General features: G+C 32.2%; 2 protein-coding genes across 2 annotated transcripts; both read left to right on the plus strand.

Moving 5' to 3' along the window:
* The first annotated feature begins 5,371 nt into the window (after positions 1-5,371).
* LOC108909591 (brain protein I3-like) lies at positions 5,372-9,391 on the plus strand. Its single transcript, XM_018713973.2, has 2 exons — positions 5,372-5,529; positions 7,995-9,391. The coding sequence occupies exons 1-2, from the start codon at positions 5,466-5,468 to the stop codon at positions 8,273-8,275; spliced, it is 345 nt and encodes a 114-aa protein (XP_018569489.1). The 5' UTR covers positions 5,372-5,465; the 3' UTR covers positions 8,276-9,391.
* Positions 9,392-16,059: 6,668 nt separating this feature from the next.
* On the plus strand, positions 16,060-21,865 carry LOC108909594 (cysteine sulfinic acid decarboxylase). The gene is made up of 4 exons (XM_018713976.1): positions 16,060-16,856; positions 17,782-18,149; positions 20,840-21,000; positions 21,303-21,865. The coding sequence occupies exons 1-4, from the start codon at positions 16,197-16,199 to the stop codon at positions 21,737-21,739; spliced, it is 1,626 nt and encodes a 541-aa protein (XP_018569492.1). The 5' UTR covers positions 16,060-16,196; the 3' UTR covers positions 21,740-21,865.

Raw genomic sequence — 21,865 nt, forward strand, 5'->3', positions numbered from 1 at the left:
GAGTGTGGACTTTTGGGTCGGCCATGGAAGCAAAGTAAACGAAAATTAGTGTTGTGCCTAACTACAGGGTTTCAACTGCCGAATTAAAAATAAAATAGTGCATAGAAGCTGCTACATGAGATACTCAACATGGCCTGTCCAGTGCAGAACATCATATGAAACCACACCCAAGACCTTGACACTCTCTTAATATTAAGTCGACAGATTATAAAAACTAAAGGATATCATTGATCAAAATCAGAAATAATATGGTCCAATAATGAAACCGTGTGGTACACCGTACTCAATTATCTCAAATTTCAATGCATAATTATTGTAGTTTATAACATTTTGCACTTGGCACATTGTACAGGCGTGATTTAATAAATTCCACGAAATATTTTGCAAGAATTGCCAGTTTCTATCCAGACCGAGGTAGGTAATAAATTCTTGTAAAAACCGCACCAACAACAAAGTAAATGCCTTCAAAGACATGGAAGGGATTTGTTAGGGCACGTTTTAAGTCACGTGACTTTTTACATTTGCGAACAGCCTGTAACTTTTCGATGTTTTTAAAGTAAATTCTGGCGCTTTGATTAATAAATTCCGTTAAAAAGCGAAGTGCAAAAGCTCGAAATACTTTTGAATAATGGAAAATTTCCACAGCTAATTAATCAAAGTAAATTACGTTGACGGTACAATTAACTTTAATTATAATGTTTACCGAACAAGATTTACAAATTAACAGTATCTGGTATCAGGTTGTAGGAGATAATTAGGGTATCAGATAAGGGAAATAAAATATTACTTCTCGAGTAAAGGCGAGTGTGAATAATTTCCGCAGATTTGTTAGCGTCCTCCTTATGAAGAAAATAATAACAACTTAAAAGATTATGATTATATCTCTTGATCAAATGTAAAATAATAACAGGTTTTAGTGCCCTAAGGGCATTGCAACATTCATATTAAGAACATACTTTGATTACTTTGTATGAAATCCTATTAATTGTGTCTTCTTCATTGTTTCTTTGTTTATTCATCTTTTTAGGCCAGGAAAATAAGCTGGGAAATGACCATTTCGCGACTTTTTGGTTCATCAAGCTGAATTTATCACTATAGATGCTAAATATTATGTACAACAACATATTAGTTTCCACAGTCATAAAAATGGGGGAAAAATTATTTACAGAATGGTTAATTGTATAATTTTTACGTAAATTCACGTTTTTCGCTTATAACTTTTTTCTCTTCATTTCCATGAGAAAACAATAAAGTAATTTTTTTTATGTTCAACGCGTCCAACTCTATATTTCCTGAGCTATTTTGTACCAGCGTATTTATAATTGTATTATCTTCCAGTTTATTTATGATTTGTTTCAAGACAACTTTATTGACTTTTAAGGTCAGAGGTAACCTCCATAAGTATCATACAGGGTGTGTATGGTACTTATAGTGTTGTAATATTTGCAGGTATCAATTTTCTGCAATTCCCATGAAAAATTTAAAAACCGCAAGTAAGCCGCGTCGAAGGCGATGCAACAATGTCCCCCTTTCCGTGCGAACCCTCGCAAAAATCGTTACGTTACGGAATCGCACCCCTCACAGGACGCTAACGCAACGGTGTCAAATTTAAAACAGAATGCAGAATCCGGGAAACTGGAACACAAAACAAGAGATAATTCAATTCGATGTCCGCACGTCAATCAATACGGCAGCGGAGGACATACAAATGCAGGACAACGCCGGCCGATTTGATTTACACATGGGGACGGGGCGGAGAGGCGTCCGGAAATGAGTGTGCCGCGCTAAAAGCAAAAGGTGGAACCGGGGAATCTATAGCTTTATCTGGTCTCGAATCAATTATAGAGCGCAAAACCCTCTCCGTCAAACGAAAACGGACGCCAGGAGGGACATCGGGCTCCGTTTGGGAGGTTTTAATTGGACCTAATGTTGTCAGTCTTGTCCTGGCGAAATATTTTCAATTAATGGACTCGGTACAGCAAAACAAAGACAAAACCTATTGTTTGGTCAAATAACTGAGTATTGTGATAAAAAGTAACATGTTTTTGAAATTCTAAGTGTCATAATGATGGAAGTCTTTGATCACGAAAAAATGTATAAAAAATTTGTAGAATTGTAGCAGTGTTGACTATAATTTATACAGGGTGTAAGGAGAAAGTAGGTCATCCTTTTCAATGCATATTTTCGACGACGAAATATGACGATTTATGGAAGGAAACGGTTGATTTTCTCTTAAAATAAGATAATTATTGAAAAATCAAGTATACAGGATTAGTCAAAAAGTCATGAAGAACCAAAGTTGCTTCTTCTTTAATGGAACACCTTGTATATTATTCGATATTTCAATTCTTCTCGAAACTCTAAACAAGGTGGAGGACATGGATAAGATTTAATTTTACAGAAAATGAAAAAGCATCGTTCATAAAAATGCACGGAACGAAAAAATGTATTTCTTCACGGCTCGATAGAGGAACGAATTCTAAGCAAAAAATGTTCTATAAGAATTTTTTGTACAGTCAATACTTTTTGAGTTATTTGCGGCTAAACATGTTCTTTTTAGCCCAAAAAAAATGCATGATTTTGAGCCATTTTTCGCGAATATCTCAAACAATTACGAATTTTATCAAAAAAATGATCTTAAGCAAAAATGAAGGTAATTAAATAGCAGAGTTTGCTTTTTTATTTTTGTAGGTGGTATAGAACCCGAGTTATGTCTCCCAGAAGTTGAAGTCAATTTCGAAGATAGCTAAGTATAATTGAAACGTTCAACGTTCTGTACCGGAAAAATTAAAGGTTTTCGGAGGAAAACTTATATAACACTTATTAAAGTTCTTGAAAAGATCTTTAAAGTGGTAAAAGTCGTTAGCATGAAAACTAATGAAGTTACAATCAAAATAAAATGATTGTCTTGATTTTTGAGAAAAAAATCGGTATTAAAATTAATGATTTGACGGAAAAAAAAAATTAAACATATTCCTTCTGCAATTTACTTTATTTAGTAGATTCTGGGACTTTGAACGATTTTAGAAGCCTAAATTTAAAAAAATATTTCATTTACTTTTGAATAAAATTTTTCAATTTTTTTAAAAAAATCGCCTTTTTTCAAAATATTTCAAACTAACAAAGTTATAAAAAAAATAATAGAATAGAATAAGAAATTGTAGGTTTTTTCTTACTGAACAATTCGCTTTTTTTAAATTCTTGTAGGACAAAATTTGACTGAGTTATGACCATTAGAAGCTCAAAACTAAACTCCAAGACTACCTTTCCTGAGCCCTTTTAGCTTACAAATCTAAAAAACGAAGGGTTGCAACTTTGTAATGAGTCGTAAGCTTTCTAATGTATAACAAAACATTGTGAATGCACCAAAAGAATATTTTAAACTGTTAAAAACTGTTTTTTTTTTCTATTTTTTGGCCGTGGAAGGGTAGTTTTATGGATTTTAAGGGTTGAAAAGTAATTAAATTTCATAAATTATATTAAAAAACATGAAAGGAACTTTATCCAACATATTTGAACATGAATTGAATCTTTGAAATACGTAAATTTGCGATTTTCGCATTTTTTTTCGTACAAGGGCAGTTTTCACCCCCAAATAGAAAAAAGTACACATCTAGACAATATAACTTTTGAAGTGGAGGGTCAGATGAGCTTGTATGTAAATTTTCAGGACAATCCTTGCTATCTGAAAAAATTGGGAGCTTTTACCTTATTTTCGCCTTCAGTCACTGGACTATATATAGTGCTAGAAGAGTACGCTATTATGCGTAATGGTGGCAAATGAGTAATAAACCACAACGCTGACGAGTAGTTTGTTTTTTAACCAAAAATTTTGTCATAAAATTAATGAAAACATCAGGATTCTTTTGAGATGGAAACGGAAATTGTGAATTATTTCTGTAAACAGGAGTAGGTAGGTATATATTTCAATTAACCGCTCCTTTATTTTGAGGCTTCAGAGACCAATTACAGGTAAATTATTTGTAATTTCTTGGAGCGAAGCTCTTCATCAACCTGAAAATTAATTGGCTGTATATTAGCTCGTTTATTTCAGTGTTCACAAGTTGCTATTGTTAAAAGGTTTATGTATAATTCAAAAGAAAAATACTCTTTGTCGACCACTTCATATCCTAAGGACATGCTGTTAGTAATAGTTAAGAAAGTATATAAATTCGGAAATTTTGTTAATTTCCAAAATCGTGCCAAATATTTAAACTAACCAGTTAGTAACAGATGTTGCGGATTATCGGGTACAGTTTTAGAGGAGAACCCAGACGACTTAGAGAAAGTTTTTGTCATTAAAGGACATAATTATTTCGTTTAATCAGGTCGGCGAGTGGGCCAACGCGGGGTTTTATTACCGCTGTAAAAGTTGATTAAATTCGGAACGCAGCAACAAAACTCCCCAATTAAACTGCTATAAGAAAGTTGGAAAAATAATTACTTCATTCCGGACACGTTTTTCATTAGGACCGAATTCTGAAACTTTAATTGGGTAAATTAACACCAATCATCAAGACGACACCGAAGATGACTACTGTAGTAATTTACAACTCAATAGCTGAGTCTAATGCACCTGAGGAGAAGACTTATTGAAGGTGGGATTTTGAAATTCGGCTTTTCATTTAGTTAGTTACACGAAGTCATTATTTATTTTTTGCTCGAAAACAATCATTGCAAGAGACATTAGGCTACGTTCCAAATTTGAGCAATATATCTCAAAAATTGTGGGAGATACAAACAAAAAACAGAAAAATTATTAAAATTTTAACGCCCTGTATCATGGTAACGAAGCATTTACACACGTATGTTTATATGAACTTTTTTTACTTAAAATCATGCTCAAATTCACTCCCCTGTATAAAGACATACTATTGTATAAAAACAAGACGATTTGTGGTAGCATATAATAATATGCACTTTGATCAATTTAGATTAGAGCATTTTCCGTACTTCCACAAGGTTTGAACCTATGTTCTGTATTGTTCTTACATGTATTATGTTAATGAAGTCTCAAATGCAATAGGCAAAAAAATCTAAACAGATGAACAATAAATTCAATTTACTGGGGGTAGACGCAAAAATGTCCAACTTATTACATACCGCGACATCTACTGTCCAGTAGTGAAACTACAACCACTCACTTATCAGATTTCTGTTCACTAAAATCTATAATTTCTAAAATTACTATTTTCATAAACATTGTATATAAAGCACACATTTAAATAAAAAAAAATAATAGCTTTGACAGGCTGTGATAAGCCAAAATATTTTGAATACGATATGCTAATACTTATCTAATAGATTTAAAGGTCATGTTTGAATATCAATGAAATCATTACGTAGGTATTTCCTGTCATCCACAAAACATACAGACACTAGCTGTCATCTGTCAAAGGCATTTATTGTGAAATCTCAAACGTATTGTGATCTTCAGACTTTAGATTGTGGTTTAAAAAAAAATAATGCAACCCTATAAAGATCCACCACCCCCCTATACTGTGGAGCCTTCGGTGGAGCCTCTTCCAGGTTAGTTAATTATTTCTGATATGTTTATCCATATTTTAAACCTTTGCATAAATAATTAAATGTAGAGCTAACCTAACTTTACATGTATTTAGGTAGCTGTAAATATATTTTTATATGGTTGTTAAGAAAGTACAATTTATTTACAGGATTCTGTGTAATGACCTTATAACTAAAATACCAGCTGGAATACGTAAATCAGTCGTTTTAATAACTGAAATTTTATTTTATTTGGTTTGCACTGCTTATATTTTAAACTAGGTAGTTAATTACATTTTGTAAAGAATGTCCATTTTAGTGACACAAATTCGATATTATCCACCCTCTAGAGGTTACAGATAAATTAAATAAATAACATGATAAGAAGTATTAAATTAATGGCAAAATAATATTCATTACATTGCTAATATTGATAACAAGTAATTCTTATACAGTTTATGTGTAACTAGGTATTTGTCATTCATTGTTTTAGTTTCAATTTAATCGTTTTCTTTAAATATAACCACTATTCTAGATTCCAGATATTTAAAACAAATCCAAGACAAAAAAACGCAATTAGGTACTCCTATTTAAATTTGACATATTATGGTTTGTAGTTACCTACTAGCAAAACTTCTTATATTTTATAGGTAATATTTTTCAGATCAAAATTTATAATCGAGATAAAAAATAATTTAGTAGTGATGACTGAACTGAAATATTTATTGCCAGTATCTTGAGTGATAGAGTGATTATTTAACTAATCATGCCTTTAGATGATTATACGTGAATGAAATATAAATGTATTTCCAGAGTTTTCAACAAATACCAAACAAATACCTACCTACTGGTTTCAATAAATAAAAAGTAGGCGTGTATTTTACATACGTCAAATTACATTTTTATAACTACTATCTGCTACATATTATTTCTAAAGACGTTAAAAACTTACGGGATTATCCGCCTAATTTAATCTTCACCATTACACAATAAACACAATATAATAATACAGTTTCACTTTAACTTAACACAGATATTAATATAATATTAGAAATGTAAATACATGATACTCTTCGAATACACCACTAAACTGCTAATTTCACCAGAGCCACTATTTGTTTCTGTTTGTTTGTTCATTTGTTTAGAAAAGGCTCAGACCTGCCAACTTTTCTTAGAGCAATACTTAATTTGAAAATGCAAACAGTAATTAATATTTTATTTAGTTGTATAAGAAGCGTCTAGTTTAGTGGTACTTAAAAATGTGTATAATATGTAAAAATTAAAGATACATATATATTAGAACTTCTATTAATTTTTGAGGTTGCATATTTTCAAAGCAGTGTTTAACATTCTATTAAATCAGAGCAGCCGTGTAATTTCAAGACTACGGCGACGTGACCACAGTTTATATCTTCGTAAAATCGTATTATGGTTTTGTTTGTTCTAATTTTCGTAATCTACACTAAAAGTAACAGAACAAAGACTTGTAATAAACATACTTCGTTGTAGAATTATGCGAATTACGTAACAGACCCTGAATGTCTTGTGGAATAAAAAATCCACCCATTTTAATCGTCAAAAAAAATATCTACGGACATCAGACGCTTAGACGTTTAAAAAAATATAAACACAAAAAAAGCAATGGTTTTTAGAAAGTAGAGAGAAGTTAGAGGTACCTGAGGCAGTGATTGTAGTTCATCATGCAGTATAGCTGTACGCTACATAACCAATGTTAAGCCTTGAACTACAGGAAAAAGAAACAATGGAAGTAGTGATGGTAGAATGCAATTAGTGGTTGAAGGTTTTACGTAATTAACTGGGTTCTGTGAATTCTTTAATATTGTTTCTTGTTTTACTTTTAAATACTTATAACATGGTATGAGTTTTTGCAACAATAAATGATGTAAAAAATAGCAGGAAATGCGAATCTAAATTAGAAATAATATATGTATGCGCAATGCAGATAGGATGTGGTTAAGAAAGAATTTTTAAACAAAGATTTTCGTAATATTAATAGTAGGTACTGCATGCAATATACAGAGAGTACCAACTTAAAAAAAAACCTTAAATATTATTTTGTTTTAATAATTTATTGGATACCTAACATGTAATATTAAACAATAGAAAGGAAAGTAGCACCGCTGTTATCTCTCTCTCTCTCTCATCTGGTCCTTGGGGGCTTTCGTTTTGGAAAAAATAGTACCTATTAGCAACTAATATCAATTCAGAGTAACTCTAAGTTGCTATTAGCTACTATTTTTGCCAAATCGGAGGGCCTTCTTGTAACGACAGAAATTTCCGTGTTTTGACGTTTCTGCCGTGAGACAATAATAAATTCAGATACATTACATAATGTGGCCTAGGATCAGTTTAGTTGTTCGGCTACTACGCGACAATAACTATGTCTATTTCTAACCCTCAACGTAAATGACGATTGTCGTATTCTTATAAATAAAAATGTAAAACGACCCCCTTCCCCATTGTTCCAGGGGTGCACCAGCATTACAGCTACTACCAACCAACAGCGCCGCCAACGAACGTGGCCGGAGTGCCCTCTTACGGAGCCACAACGACCACTACCACCATAATCGTACCCGATCCAGAGGTCATCATCGTCGGGGCCTGCCCCGTTTGCAGGGTCGGCGTTCTTGAAGACGACTTCACCTGTCTAGGTGTTCTATGTGCCATTTTATTCTTTCCAGCGGGAATCCTTTGTTGTCTCCTCCTGAAGGAGAAGAAGTGCTCCAACTGCGGGGCTACTTTCGGTTAATCATCACACAGATCGGTTGAGTTGTGAAATACATTGTTGGTTAATCAATGTACCTTGTTATTATACCTAAGAGGATTAATAGTCGTAGATTGTAAATATATTAAAATGTGTATGTTTGCATAAATGGAAATGCCATCATCATTGCTGCTGATAATTCGAATCATTTTTTGTCTTAAAGCTAAACGAGACAAAATATTTGTCATTCATATGGTTTGACAATCAAAACTTTTAGTAATTACTTGGTTTCAAGTACACTGAAAAATATTTCTATAATAGTCAATTAGGCAAGTTGTTGATGTAATTTTGTATATTAATTTCCTTTATAGTTCCACTAGCTTCAGATTATATTCATCATTTATCCCGCTTCTGATAGCGTGACAAATTAAAAGAAAAAAGAAACACAATCAAAATAATTGTGATAAAACTATTTGCCCTTACAACTAAAGTTGCTGTTCCGCAACTGTATTGGCTTTCTTTAACTTTCTGAATATACCATTTATTGAAATATAGAGGCATGTTAGTCAAAAATTCATTCCTAAAAATCTAAGCCTAGAATGAGTATGTTGCATTTGCTGGTGAAATAACTACCATCATAACCTTTGTTCTGAAACATCACTTTAAAAATTTGAAATAATTTCGTCCAGGACAGCAATTAGTCACTGCCTAAAAGACATGGTAAACAAAATTAGAGATTATTGGACCAGTTAAAACTACCGAAAATATAAATAAGGTTTTAACAGTTAGATTCCCTGGAAAATACCAGAAGCTGACCATGTACAATGGTTTAAAATTTACAAAAACTGAAATTTTACACACACACATTTTTAATTAAATTGCATTTGTAGATGGACATGGTAAATTACATGTTTTGTTGTATTTTACATCACAATCTAGTTTGTCTACCTCATCGTAAGCTAAGAAAAGCAAGTTTCACAAACCATATCACAATGGATATTAGTCACATATTATTTTGGTTGGTATATTTGTTAAGTAATGTTCCTATAGTTTGTTAAGATTCTACTAACTCATATATAAATGTTTTAATGTTATTACTTATGTGTTATATCATTGTACTAGATATTTTATGTTAATAAATTGTTTTACTTTATTTTATGACCATGCGCCTAATTTAAACCACCATGTACAGGGTGATTCACTATATTTTGATATTTTGCTTAATCCATAAAGAAATTATTCAATTTGTAAACCCCTTAAAACCGTACTACACTGGATCCCTTGACAGGCATTCATTTATTACTTTGCATCGAATATGATCCTACTATAGTTGACTTTATACCTTTAATTTTACCTATTTTAGTTACGAATATCTCACACTACTAACAAGTAATATTTTCTCTTCAACACGTCAAAATAATGTGATCAGCGTATCTGATAATCTGATGTGTCGGGATGAGATGAAATAGACAGCATCACGATGCAGTAACAGGTCATTGTGTCTCAGTTTATTCGCCGATATTTGGAGCTTGTGCACCCGCTACATACCTCCCTGCAAAAGGCAGTTGCAAAACTGAGATTTAGCACACGCTACTTATGAAATAAGTGCATTTATTCGAAACTGCTATTACTGACATGACAAAATAAAAACCTAGACCTTAATAGTTGCACTGACCTTCCAATTAGATAGGAAGTAGTACAAAAGTGACAGGTTTAAACCGCTTGTTGGAAGATATTTCCGTCGAAATCGGACTTTTGGTTTATTATTTCTTGGTATTACCCAAATAGGAACCGGATCTGATTAAGTAATGGTCTAGAAATGGAACAATGTTGGTAATGCCACAGTATTACAAAGAGAGCTTGATCTCTACGGGTAAATTAGCTGTTTCAGACGAAACCAGGAAAGTCCTTTCAAATAATGCACTCAATTAATCATGTTTTGTAAAACAGTAGGTAGGTACCTTATCAAATAATGTAACAAACATTTTTTTTAAAGAAAGAGCCTTCGATACCCGCTGTGACTCTGCCTTTACATGCGGGAAACAAGAAATTTTTAAGGCAAAACTTCTTAATTCTCTAAAGCTGAAAAGATATTCGTATATTTTTCGGTTTATATAACATATAGAAGAACTTTTTATGGATGCGGTCCAGAAAAATTCAAGCAAAACAAACACATTATCAGTAGGTCACTTTCAAGCTGCTGTATTTTCGTAAAGAATCGGAATTGGCCCCGCAAGCTCATTTGACAGTTACAAATGTTTGATGGTCGAATTGAAGAAAACCCTGTATACAGCTAAAATTCTGCCAGACTAACTGTTCTTGAAAATCAAACTCCAATAGTGCTTGTCATTAAATATTAATTTATTTTGTCCGTAACATTAAAGGAGGTCCTTGTTTCCATAGCATGCAAATCTACATGCGATATTATCGCGGAGGTGATTTCAACATTTACGAAATTATCCAGCTCCGCCTTCAAGGTAAATATATCGAAAATTATAATGTGGATATAAATTAAAATTTTTTATTTATTATAATACATATGACCCTGAAAGATAGGAAGTTATATAGGAACAAACCCGATAGGACATTTACCGTGTGACAATTGTTAAGTAAATTAAATATTTTTATTTTAATTATATGTACGCTAATCATGGATAATTATGTCGCAATTGAACGGTTTTGTTAACCTTACACGTAATTATTTGACACGCTATTTGCTGTCGGATTAGAAAAAAAATCGAGCGTTAATTTGGTATATAAGTACACGATCAAAAACAATAATTTAAATATTGTTAAATTATAAAGACTTTTTCCTTTCTCGAAGTAAAATTGACTGTATACTCTCTGAAAAAAAATATTGACATCTGCAGTGTAAAAATCATATCGTCTCGAAAGGTATGTTTATAACTTGATTTTATGACTGAAATTAAAAACAACAAAGTTGTAATTGAGGGGGGTGGAGGGTGGTAGATGGGCTACGGGGGCCGTAGCCCCGGACCTACGAGATCATCGGGCCCCGGCAAGGTCTGGCATTTTTTTTGTGAATCAAACCAAAATGTGTTTAGGTTTTGACAGGTTGCTGATTGTGTGACCTTTTTTTTCTTTTTTTTTTTAGAAAGAGGGTCTTCGTATAGCTTTGGCAAATTTAGTGAATTTCTGTCTTTCATCAGTAAGTTGTTAGTCCAATTTTTATGAACCTATTTCTATTAAAATACAACACCCTGTGTATGAATAATTCAAGGTACAACCTCTTGTTATGTCATGATGTAGAAAAAAACATGCTTATTAGTTATGAAACCATTATGTTTCATAACTAATAAGCATATTTTATGGCACATTTTCTGGGAAACTCTATATCATTATAGAGTTTCCCAGAAAATGTGCCAAAATTTTAACCACATATTTAATTCATCAAAAACAAATTTTGTCTCATATTTTTTAAGAAATATATCATTTGCGTAATTTAAAATTTTTATAACCCGCAAGTAGAGCAAAAGTCGAAACACAAATAGAAAGAAGTACAAAAATGGGAACTAATTATATCCTAAAAATAACTTTTTTTAAAGCTGGTTATATTATCGCGAATAAAGAGAGACTCGTGGTTCGAGTATTTGCCTAAAATTCACACACTTGTTCACTTGTTGATCGTTTTTCGTTGAGTAACACATAAAATGCAAATAAAGTTCAGTTCAAACTCTTAATTCATTATCATGAACTAAATAAAATAAATATCACGATTAAATAGTTCTTAATTACGGTTAGATTCGCTTTTCATAAGTATCCAAACGAAAAATCTATGACTAATGATCAAGCTGACCAAGATCGTATTTATTTTATAAGTGGGTATTTACGTAGATGGTGTTTTTATGTGAAATCCTATAATATCTAATGGCGGAAGACTACGGAGGGTAAAACGTACCTTATAAATTAATAAATATAATAATGGTCTTTTTAAAACAAAAAGTACACCTTGAAATTTATGTACTTCCATGCATTGACAAAAATAAAGTATCGTTCATTTTTTAAAAAGCGTTAAAAGAGAATTTTTCAAATCAGATTCTTTTTAAATTGAAACGTTTTACTTTGAAAAACTCCAAGGATTTGAAATATTGTTTAAGGGCAATTTATGATTCTACAACAACCCTTGGAAAGATATCAATTTGCCCACAAAAAAAATGCTTTAAATCTTTTATTGCTGTCGTATTATGTGATAATACAGTATTATACATATCAGTATTCAATAGAAATTGATTACTCAACTTATAGTTCTGTTGAAACACATGTTAAGTAGGGAATTTTAATTTTAGAATAAGTCACAGAAGTTATTACGAGGTTGAATGATTCGAATTGAGGTTTACCACAAATCTTAATCAGTCACTCCCTTTAATGACAGTTTTTTCCGCTCTACGATTGATTGTCTTTGGTTTAGAATTTTAAAGAACTAATTCATTAATTAGTATGTTCTTAAAAGTAATTAAATGATTTTTATTAATTTTTTTCGGGTTAGTACGCTTGAATTTACAGTAGCTACAGCTAAAATTCACCTTGAAAAACGTCCTCACCCAAACGTAAGAATTATTGAAACTAAATTAAATCTTGAGTTATTGGTGATTGAAAATGTACATTTTTTATTTAAAAAAATACGTTTTTCAGTAGTTTTTCTCGAATAACTCGGAAAATAGACATTCTATAAAAAAAAAACATCACGAAGAAAATGAAACTTAGAGATAAAGAAAAAAATAGAGTTTTTTTTTATTTATGCAATAGGTGCTGAGATACGACTGGTTGAAGATAAGTTCATGTCTGCCAGAAACTAAATTGGAAACGTTTAAAGTAAAATAACTAAAAAAAAGAAAAATGTATAGTACTTTAAGAAAATCTTTAAAATGTACTTTTAAGTCATTAGCATAAAAATTAACAGTTATGATCAAAATAAAACTGTTAATTAGCTTTTTCGGAAAAAAATCAGTACAAAACCTTATGAATTTTTCACGAGATTTAAAATTAAAGGTAATTCTTCTACAATTTACATTTTTTATGTGCTAACAATATATTATACAAATTTAAGCGGTTTAGAATGCATATTTTTGAAAATGTTACGTTTTGATTGAGAAACATTTTTTTTAATTCCAAAAAAATTACATATTTTTGAAAATTAATTTAAAAATAAAAAAGATACGAAAAATATTCAAGAGCACAAAAATTTAGATTTTTTTCAAACAATATTCTGGTTACTTTTTATTTGTGTAGGATAAAAATTAACTGAGATGTCGCTGCTAGAAGTTTGCAGTTGAGGGCGAAGGTCATTTCACACCCTTTAACCTTAAAAATCTCAAAAATAACGCGTTAAAAAATTTTCAATTTTACAGTACTTTTAGCTGTCGAAATTTTCCGTAAAATCGTTTTTGGATTGTCTTAATAGCTTTAAAATTAAGGAAGTTATCGTTTAAAAAACCGACGGTATCTTGCCACTTGAATTTTTGGAGCATATCAATATTTTGGTTATCCACAACTTTGGAGCATTCATAGGTATACATAATAAAATAATATATATGTTTGAAAATTTGAAATTATGACTGCATGGAAAAAATATTAAGAAATAATTATTTTGAATATTGCATAAATTAAAGTAAATCGCGAGAAAGAAAGTTATTACGAAAAAAAATTACAATTCATTTTAAATAATTTAAAAGCCATTTTTTTATATTTTGTCATTGGTTGTAGTTTTTAAGGGTTAAAACAATGCGATAAATTATAAATTGTATTATAAACGGATAAACGTATTTAATTTATCCTGTTTGTACTACCAAATCATTTCAAACTGTTAAAAACTATTTTTCTAAATATTTTGTTATTAGGGGTAGTTTTTTAAGGGTTGAAATATTGTAATAAATTATTTATAATACCATAAACTATTGAAACAATTTCTATCTAATATATATGCGCCATAAAAATATTTTATAACTATTAATTTTATATTTTTTTAAATTATTACCCACAATATAAAATAATATTTATTCTATATATTAATATATGATTTTAGTTTATAAAAGACTTATTTTTATATTTATTCAGGTGGTTTTCATCCCCTAAAAATAAGAAGCGTTCAAGCATATATAACTTTTCATCTACAGCGTGAAATAAACTTAATTTCAAATTTTCATAAAAATCGGATCTATCCGAAAGTATTAGGAGGCTTTACCCTATTTTTCTGTTCGTTCCCTAGACTACAGGAGTTATAATAAATACCATATAACGCAGAAAATCTAACCCCCAAGAAAATACTTTTAAATGTCAATGCACTCTATCTACTAATCTGTAGGTGCTATAAAACAACTATTCTAACAACGATTTATACCCCTCACATGAAGTAAATAGCTATCATCATCCATCCGCGGAGTGACCAGGCCTATACAGGTTTCAAACTTAACAGTTCTCGTCAGTATGCTATAGTTGAGTCAACCGACAATAATTTAGCTATTTAGATGTCTATCTACAGACATGTTTTGAGTATTGGTGAGATATAACCTACAAAACATATGCACTTAGGTTAACTTTACTAAATATTGAGGTACAGCTAAAAAATTCCTAAAAAGATATTATGAATGTCGCTTGGAAAGGCCCTAGTTAATAACCTCCATAAGACAATTGAAAGTAAACTGACGCAATATTCTTCAAAACTTACATTATCAAATTCGTACTAAATTGCTTTTTTTAAGAAGAAGGAACAAAATAGACCCATGGTGTACAGTAAAAAATTGGTTTATATTTTTATGTCTTACCTCTCAACTTGCAGCAGCTTTTTTCAAAACACCCTGTAAATATAAGGATAAAATGGAAGGTACGGAAGGGATCTTTGCTAGGGTTTGCAATTATTTTAGCCCTGAAAGTAAATTATTTTATTTATATTTTTTTATTTTTGTACTCATTTACATTTATTAAGGAATTTAAAAAATGTATTTAAATCATAGTGTTAAATAAAGAAAATAAAATTTAATGTAGATACTGATGACTCCAATCAGCTTTATATTTGCAATAAAAAATTCTACTAAAGTTTCAATGGCTATTATTTTTCCCCAGTCATTTATTTAACCTGTGAAGTGTAAAATGTAATACAAGGCTCGGATAATGAAGGGTATCACAGTGTTCGAATTTGTCCATGAACGCCTTACTTATCTTTTTGTTACTTTGAAAAAACTATCTAGATGCTCCAGATATATCGCTTTGTCTTTTCATCTGTTACAATCAGAAAATAACAAAACACATCTAGAGCGTCTAGATGTTGATACCGAACTTGCCTTAGTAGAAGGCAATAGAAAGTATTACGTGTTTAGTATTAGTTTAGTATTAACTTTTTTAACAAGAATGATCTTTCTTCGTAAAGTGAAAAACAAAGTAGTTTTCCTCTCTATCTGTGAGCATCCTGTATTTTTTACAAGAACCAATAATATTAATGCACAGCGAGATTAATTTTTCATAAATAAAAGAGCTTGTTCAATGCTTTGAAATTGCCAGCCTTTACTTGACTACAGATACTTGGATCCTATAAATTATAACACAAATTTTAACAATGTCATGCACTAAATGTATGCATAATGGCAGTTCCAGTGAATTTTATTAGTTTATTACAGGAAATGGGAAAGTACAGCCAATTTCTCCGAATTCGGACGTCCGCACAGTTACCTCATACGCAAATCAGAGCCGGTGCTTTTCTCGTCCAAATCCCATCACACCGACGACCGCATTTTGACGCGTTTCAAAAAACCCAGCGGCGACGGCGGCAATCAAAACATTAATTCACCTTAAACGATTAGTGCTACCCATGGCCACCTACCGCTTCTCATTCGCGGGAAAGTCTACTGCAAGGTTCAGCACGTGACCACAACACAATCAAGTTAAAAACCAGAGTCTTTCCGATGTACCTCATTTATGATTCAGTCGTGTGAATTTACACGAGGAATCCAAGATGCCTGCCACCGGCGAAGACAACATACAGGGCGTCATCGACGAGCCGGCCACCTACAGCGATGCGGTCGCGTCCTCTTCCGACGAAGAAGTCACCTTCGCCAGCATGGAAGTCAAAATCAGCCCGAAGACAGTGTGCGCGACTAGGAAAACCGCGACCTTCGAAAGTCTACCGTCCAGGAGGGACCACGAGGAGTTCATGAGGCAGTGCACTGAGATCTTACTCAAGGATGCGGTATTCGAAGGGACCAGCAGGAAGAGCAAGGTGTTAAACTACCGCAACCCCGAGGAATTGCAGAACCTGTTCCAGTTCGACCTGAAGTCCACCCCCTCTTCTCACGAAGAGCTCGTCAAGCTCCTGAGGGATACCATCCTTTACTCCGTGAAGACGGGACACCCTTACTTCGCCAATCAGTTGTTTTCCTCCCTGGACCCTTACGGGTTGGTGGCGCAATGGCTTACGGACGCCCTCAACCCCAGTGTGTATACCTACGAAGTGTCGCCTGTGTTTACGCTGATGGAAGAGACTGTGCTGAGGGAGATGAGGAGGATAGTGGGTTTCAAGGACGGTAAGGGGGATGGAATTTTTTGTCCTGGTGGTTCCATGGCTAATGGATACGCGATCAGCTGCGCTAGGTACAAGTTCATGCCAGACATTAAGGTAATTCTAGCTCTTAATAGTTAATCAAGGTCAAACTTATCTTGTGCGCGAGATGCTCAGGTCAAGGGGTGACAAAGACAGGGGACCTTAATAGTAGAGCGGGTACCTTCGGTTATAAATTCGGTAAATATACGAACAAATTACCACTAGCATCTGAAGCGCGCGTAGAAGATGAATTCGTAAGAGTTTTTGTGACACTTCGAATTTGATATGGTCCTAGTACTGAACATCACCGTCCTTAGTTATAATAGGGGGTTGGGCGTGATATTTCCTTTCATTAAATTTAATTAATAACAAACACAACAAATAACAAATTAATTTTAAACTTAAATCTCTTTCAAATTTAATTTTTAAACTAAATTCTAAACTTTCAATTCTATATACGAGTACTTAAATATATACAAATTAAAAATATTTAGAAATTAAAATTAAACTTCTGTCTGCATTATCATACGCTCATACATTTAATTGCTAATGAACACAATCATATTAATAATTACTATATAATTATAAATTATGTATCCTTAATTACATATTAATAAAATAATAACACTAAATTATTATACATTCCTAATGTTTATAAATATGCAAGAATTAGTAGTTGCCACTTAACCTAAATGAAAATTGCATTGTTCTTGCATGCTTATTGGAAGGGATATACAGGGTTACTGGAAATATGCTTCTACTGTCATTGTTTCAAAAATTATTATGAACAACCTCAGATTCTTTTGGTACGAATATCTATTTATTGGACTTTAATTTAGTCTTTTATCCCTGAAACCGTGAAGAAGTGATAGTTCCAAGTACTGCTCTCAAATTGCTAGAAAAATAGCTAAAACTTTAGTTCATACCATTTTCCCCCAAACACAGTATAAGCGATACACGAGGGAATCTCTGTTTGTTATACATTTTTTATCTCTTTTAGACGAAGGGTCTCCATTCGTTGCCCCGCTTGGTCCTGTTCACTTCCGAGGATGCTCACTATTCCATAAAGAAAATGGCCTCGTTCCTTGGAATAGGCTCCGATAACGTCTACCTGATCAAAACCGATCCCCGTGGTCGTATGGACGCCGGCCATTTGGAGCAACAAATCCAAAGATCTCTATCAGAAGACGGTGCCCCGTTTATGGTTAGCGCTACTGCTGGAACGACTGTGATAGGAGCGTTTGATCCTCTGGTGCAAATTGCAGATATATGCGAGAAATACGGTTTATGGTTCCATGTGGACGCTGCCTGGGGAGGAGGAGCTCTAGTTTCGAAAAAACATAGGGGACTGCTCAATGGAATAGAAAGGTGAGTCCAAAATGATCTTTATAGATTCAGAATAATAAGCAAAATAACAGTTGATAAAATATGTGGAACAGATCAGAGACACGTGTAAGCCTTTTTTTGGTTTGGTTCTTGGCCATTGGGGTGCGGATGGCGTTGACAATATGTTCATGGGCTTTATTTCTCTTGAAATCGGAAAAGTGTATGCGTTTAAGGGGAGTTAAGGGTGCGAGTGGAGTGACAGTTAGTCCAAGCATTCTATGACGGCCTAATGTTAAATTTGCAGAAATTATTACCCGGCCAAAAAAAAATTTGACGTATAGGAAATTAAATTTTTTTAGTTTGAGTTTCTTCTTCTTTAAACTCAATCCAAAATGGCGAACATGGTCAAAAAATTAACAAAATTGCAAATAACGGTTTTACTTAAATAACTAAAAAACTCTAGTTCCGATCGAAAAATTTTAAATGAGAAAGTTGTAAGTTTTAAAAAGATCTATCGACTGACTTTTTATACGTATCCATTGCTTTGTTACTTTTCGAGATATATTGAAAAAAAACGTTAAAAATCTTCTCTTTTCTTTTTTTCTATAACTCATTTACATTTACGTTCCCATACTTGCTATTTCCTGAAAGTATAGCCCGCGGCAAGCCAACAAAGCACATTTTTGAAAAATTAAAAAATATTAATTATTTTTCAAGATTTTTTTTTTAAAATGCACTCTCGAAAATTGGCTAGATCTTCTCAGCTGATGACCCTACAGTAAGGATTTTTAGTTTATTTTCTTCGTCAAGAGTTGTGTTACCATGCTGTTAAAAAAATTTCGATGATTTTATTAATTTTAAGAATCAAAAAATGTCTGAAAAAATTTTTGGTTATGCTTTTTTCAAATAACTTTCAATTTTTAATTTATGACAACGATTTTTATAGAAAGACATTGCTGACATTTTTTCACGAATTAAAAAAAAATGGAGGTCAATATTGAATACTTATATTTTCAAAAAAATAATAATAGGATATGTTTCAATGATTTTTAATGTTATAATTGAGTAATAAAGAGAAGCATACAGACACGCGCTCGCACTGAACTGATGACGTGCATTCTAAATGTCTTGCGCTTGCAAAATCTTTGATATCTCAGCTTTTGAATCACGTACAAAAATCCTTTTGTACTTAATGTGGAGTAGCTTGACAAGATAGACAAGATTATTATAGTCATTTTCGCCTTAGAAGCAAAATAGTCCTGGAAATATTTAATTTATGTAAATTTTTTACATTTATGGTAATTTTAATAGTTATTTATTATGACAATAGTATTTTTCATGCAATACCTTAATTTTTTGGCTAATTACTAATTATTACAATTACTAATACTAAAAATCATTGAAACATATTCTATTATTTTTTCTTTCTTGAAAATATAAGCATTCAACATTAACCTCCATCAAGCTCATCGCTGTAAAATGTTAATTGCGTCTTCTGCATTTTTTTTTAAATAAAAAATTTACCTCGGTTCCAGAAGGTCATAGAGAAACACTTTTTTAATTCGTGAAAAAATGTCAGCAATTTCTTTCTATAAAAATCGTTGTCATAAAGTAATAATTTGAAGTTATTTGAAAAAAACATACCCAAAAAGGGGAAATTTTTTCAGTCATTTTTTTTATCCTTAAAATTAATAAAATCGTCGAAATTTTTTAACAGCATGGTAATATAATTCTTTACGAAGAAAATAAACTGAAAATCGTTACTGTAGGGCCATCCGCTGAGAGGATCTAGCCAATTTTCGAAAACGCCTTTTTTTTCAAAAAATCGATAAATCGCGAAAAATAATTAATATTTTTGCATTTTTCAAAAATGCACTTTTTTGGCTTAACGCGGACTATGCTTATAGTAAATAGCAAGTATGGAAACGTAAACGTAAACGAGTTATAGAAAAAGAGGGAAGAGAGAATTTTTAACGGTTTTTTCGATATATCTCAAAAAGTAATAAAGCAATCGATACTTACAAAAAATCAGTCGATAGATCCTTTTAAAAACTACAACTTTTTAATTTAAAATTTTTCGATGAGAGTTGTGGTTTTTTAGTTATTTTAGAAAAACCGTTTTTGCAACTTATATAAAAAAAATCCATTTTGGACAATTTTTATAGGCTCTAGACGTTTTTGGGACTTTTAACTACAAGAGGCCCCAAAAATAGTTCGTAGGTATCCTCAGCAATTTTCAATTTTGACCGAGACTACTTTTTAACGTAATAAGTGCAGGGTTCTGTGCACAATGAATGCCATTTTAATATCGCAGACAAATGTTATTATATTGTTATAGTTTTACCTAGATTATATTTTTATATTTGTTTACATGAAAGCGTATTATGATATAACTTCACCCTTGACAATATTATAATATCCCGTCGAATATGACAAACCTTCAGACATATTAAAAATTAATTAATTACTTAGTTTCGTGCTGTTTGAAAGTTCCATACCTACCAGTTTTTGAATTTCAAATTATTAATTATGAGTGGTAATTATGCTAATCAGTAGATATACCTCAATTATAGCTAATTGTTAAGTACACTTTTTCCAAATTTAATGTGAACAATATTATTATTATGTGTTTTTTAAAACTTGTCGTTTATATAACAACTTTACTATACACGGTGTAGCAGATAAAGTGGGAAATTCTTACAAACCAATATTTTTATTTTTTTTTTTTTCAGGGCCGACTCAGTCACTTGGAATCCCCATAAACTATTAACGGCCCCACAGCAGTGCTCTACTTTGCTATTGCGCCACGAGGGAATTCTCTCAGCTACTCATTCTGCTAATGCTGCATACCTCTTCCAAAAAGACAAGTTCTACGACACGAAGTACGATACAGGTGAGTAACTGTATTTCCGTTTACTTCAATTTGGGTTCAATTTTTTGTTAAACAAACAAGTGAAGACAAACAAAGAAAAATTAGAATGTTGACATACCTAATACTTTTAATAAGTAATGAATGTAAATATTATAGGTTAAAATTTACATTTAAAAAAAGATCTATGACATAGTTTTTACACAAGCTATCCAATGGCACCAAATGACTTGTTATTAAGAATAAACCTGTCTCAACTTTTTTTACCAGTCAGTTGTTTCAAATTATCAAATTTATGACTCTTTTTATCGGGAGTTTCGTTTCAGGCGACAAACACGTCCAATGCGGCAGGAGAGCAGATGTGCTCAAGTTCTGGTACATGTGGAAGGCCAAAGGGACGTCAGGACTAGAACGCCACGTAGACAAGGTCTTCGAAAACACGAAATTCTTCGTAGACACCATCAGGCACAGGCCAGGGTTCGAACTTGTGATAGAAGAGCCGGAATTCACAAATATCTGTTTCTGGTACATTCCCCCTAGTTTGAGGGAAGCAAAGTCCAATCCGGATTATAAAGAGAAGCTCCACAAGGTAGCGCCGAAAATCAAAGAGAGGATGATGAAGGAAGGGACCATGATGGTGACGTACCAAACGCAAAAGGAGCATCCCAACTTTTTCCGAATAGTGTTCCAAAATTCAGGCCTTGAAAAGTCCGACATGATTTACCTTATAGAAGAATTTGAGAGACTTGGAAATGATCTGTAAATCAATCCGCCTTTGTGTTATGCGAGATTTTTTATTTATATTTATTAGTTTAATTTGTTTTTCAGTGTATGAATTAGGATTTATTTGTTAAATTATATCAGTATTAATAAACAGACGCGGATTGTA

Source organism: Anoplophora glabripennis, unplaced genomic scaffold (genome assembly GCF_000390285.2).
Source record: "Anoplophora glabripennis isolate ALB-LARVAE unplaced genomic scaffold, Agla_2.0 scaffold147, whole genome shotgun sequence".
Classification (NCBI taxonomy): domain Eukaryota; kingdom Metazoa; phylum Arthropoda; class Insecta; order Coleoptera; family Cerambycidae; genus Anoplophora; species Anoplophora glabripennis.

Excerpts from the sequence above, each read along its gene's own strand:
- LOC108909591 (XM_018713973.2), top strand. The coding sequence starts at position 5,466 with ATGCAACCCTATAAAGATCCACCACCCCCCTATACTGTGGAGCCTTCG. Across the intron at positions 5,530-7,994 it reads TTCGGTGGAGCCTCTTCCAG|GGGTGCACCAGCATTACAGC; the intron begins GTTAGTTAATTA and ends CCATTGTTCCAG.
- LOC108909594 (XM_018713976.1), top strand. The coding sequence starts at position 16,197 with ATGCCTGCCACCGGCGAAGACAACATACAGGGCGTCATCGACGAGCCG. Across the intron at positions 18,150-20,839 it reads CTGCTCAATGGAATAGAAAG|GGCCGACTCAGTCACTTGGA; the intron begins GTGAGTCCAAAA and ends TTTTTTTTTCAG. Across the intron at positions 21,001-21,302 it reads CGACACGAAGTACGATACAG|GCGACAAACACGTCCAATGC; the intron begins GTGAGTAACTGT and ends GTTTCGTTTCAG.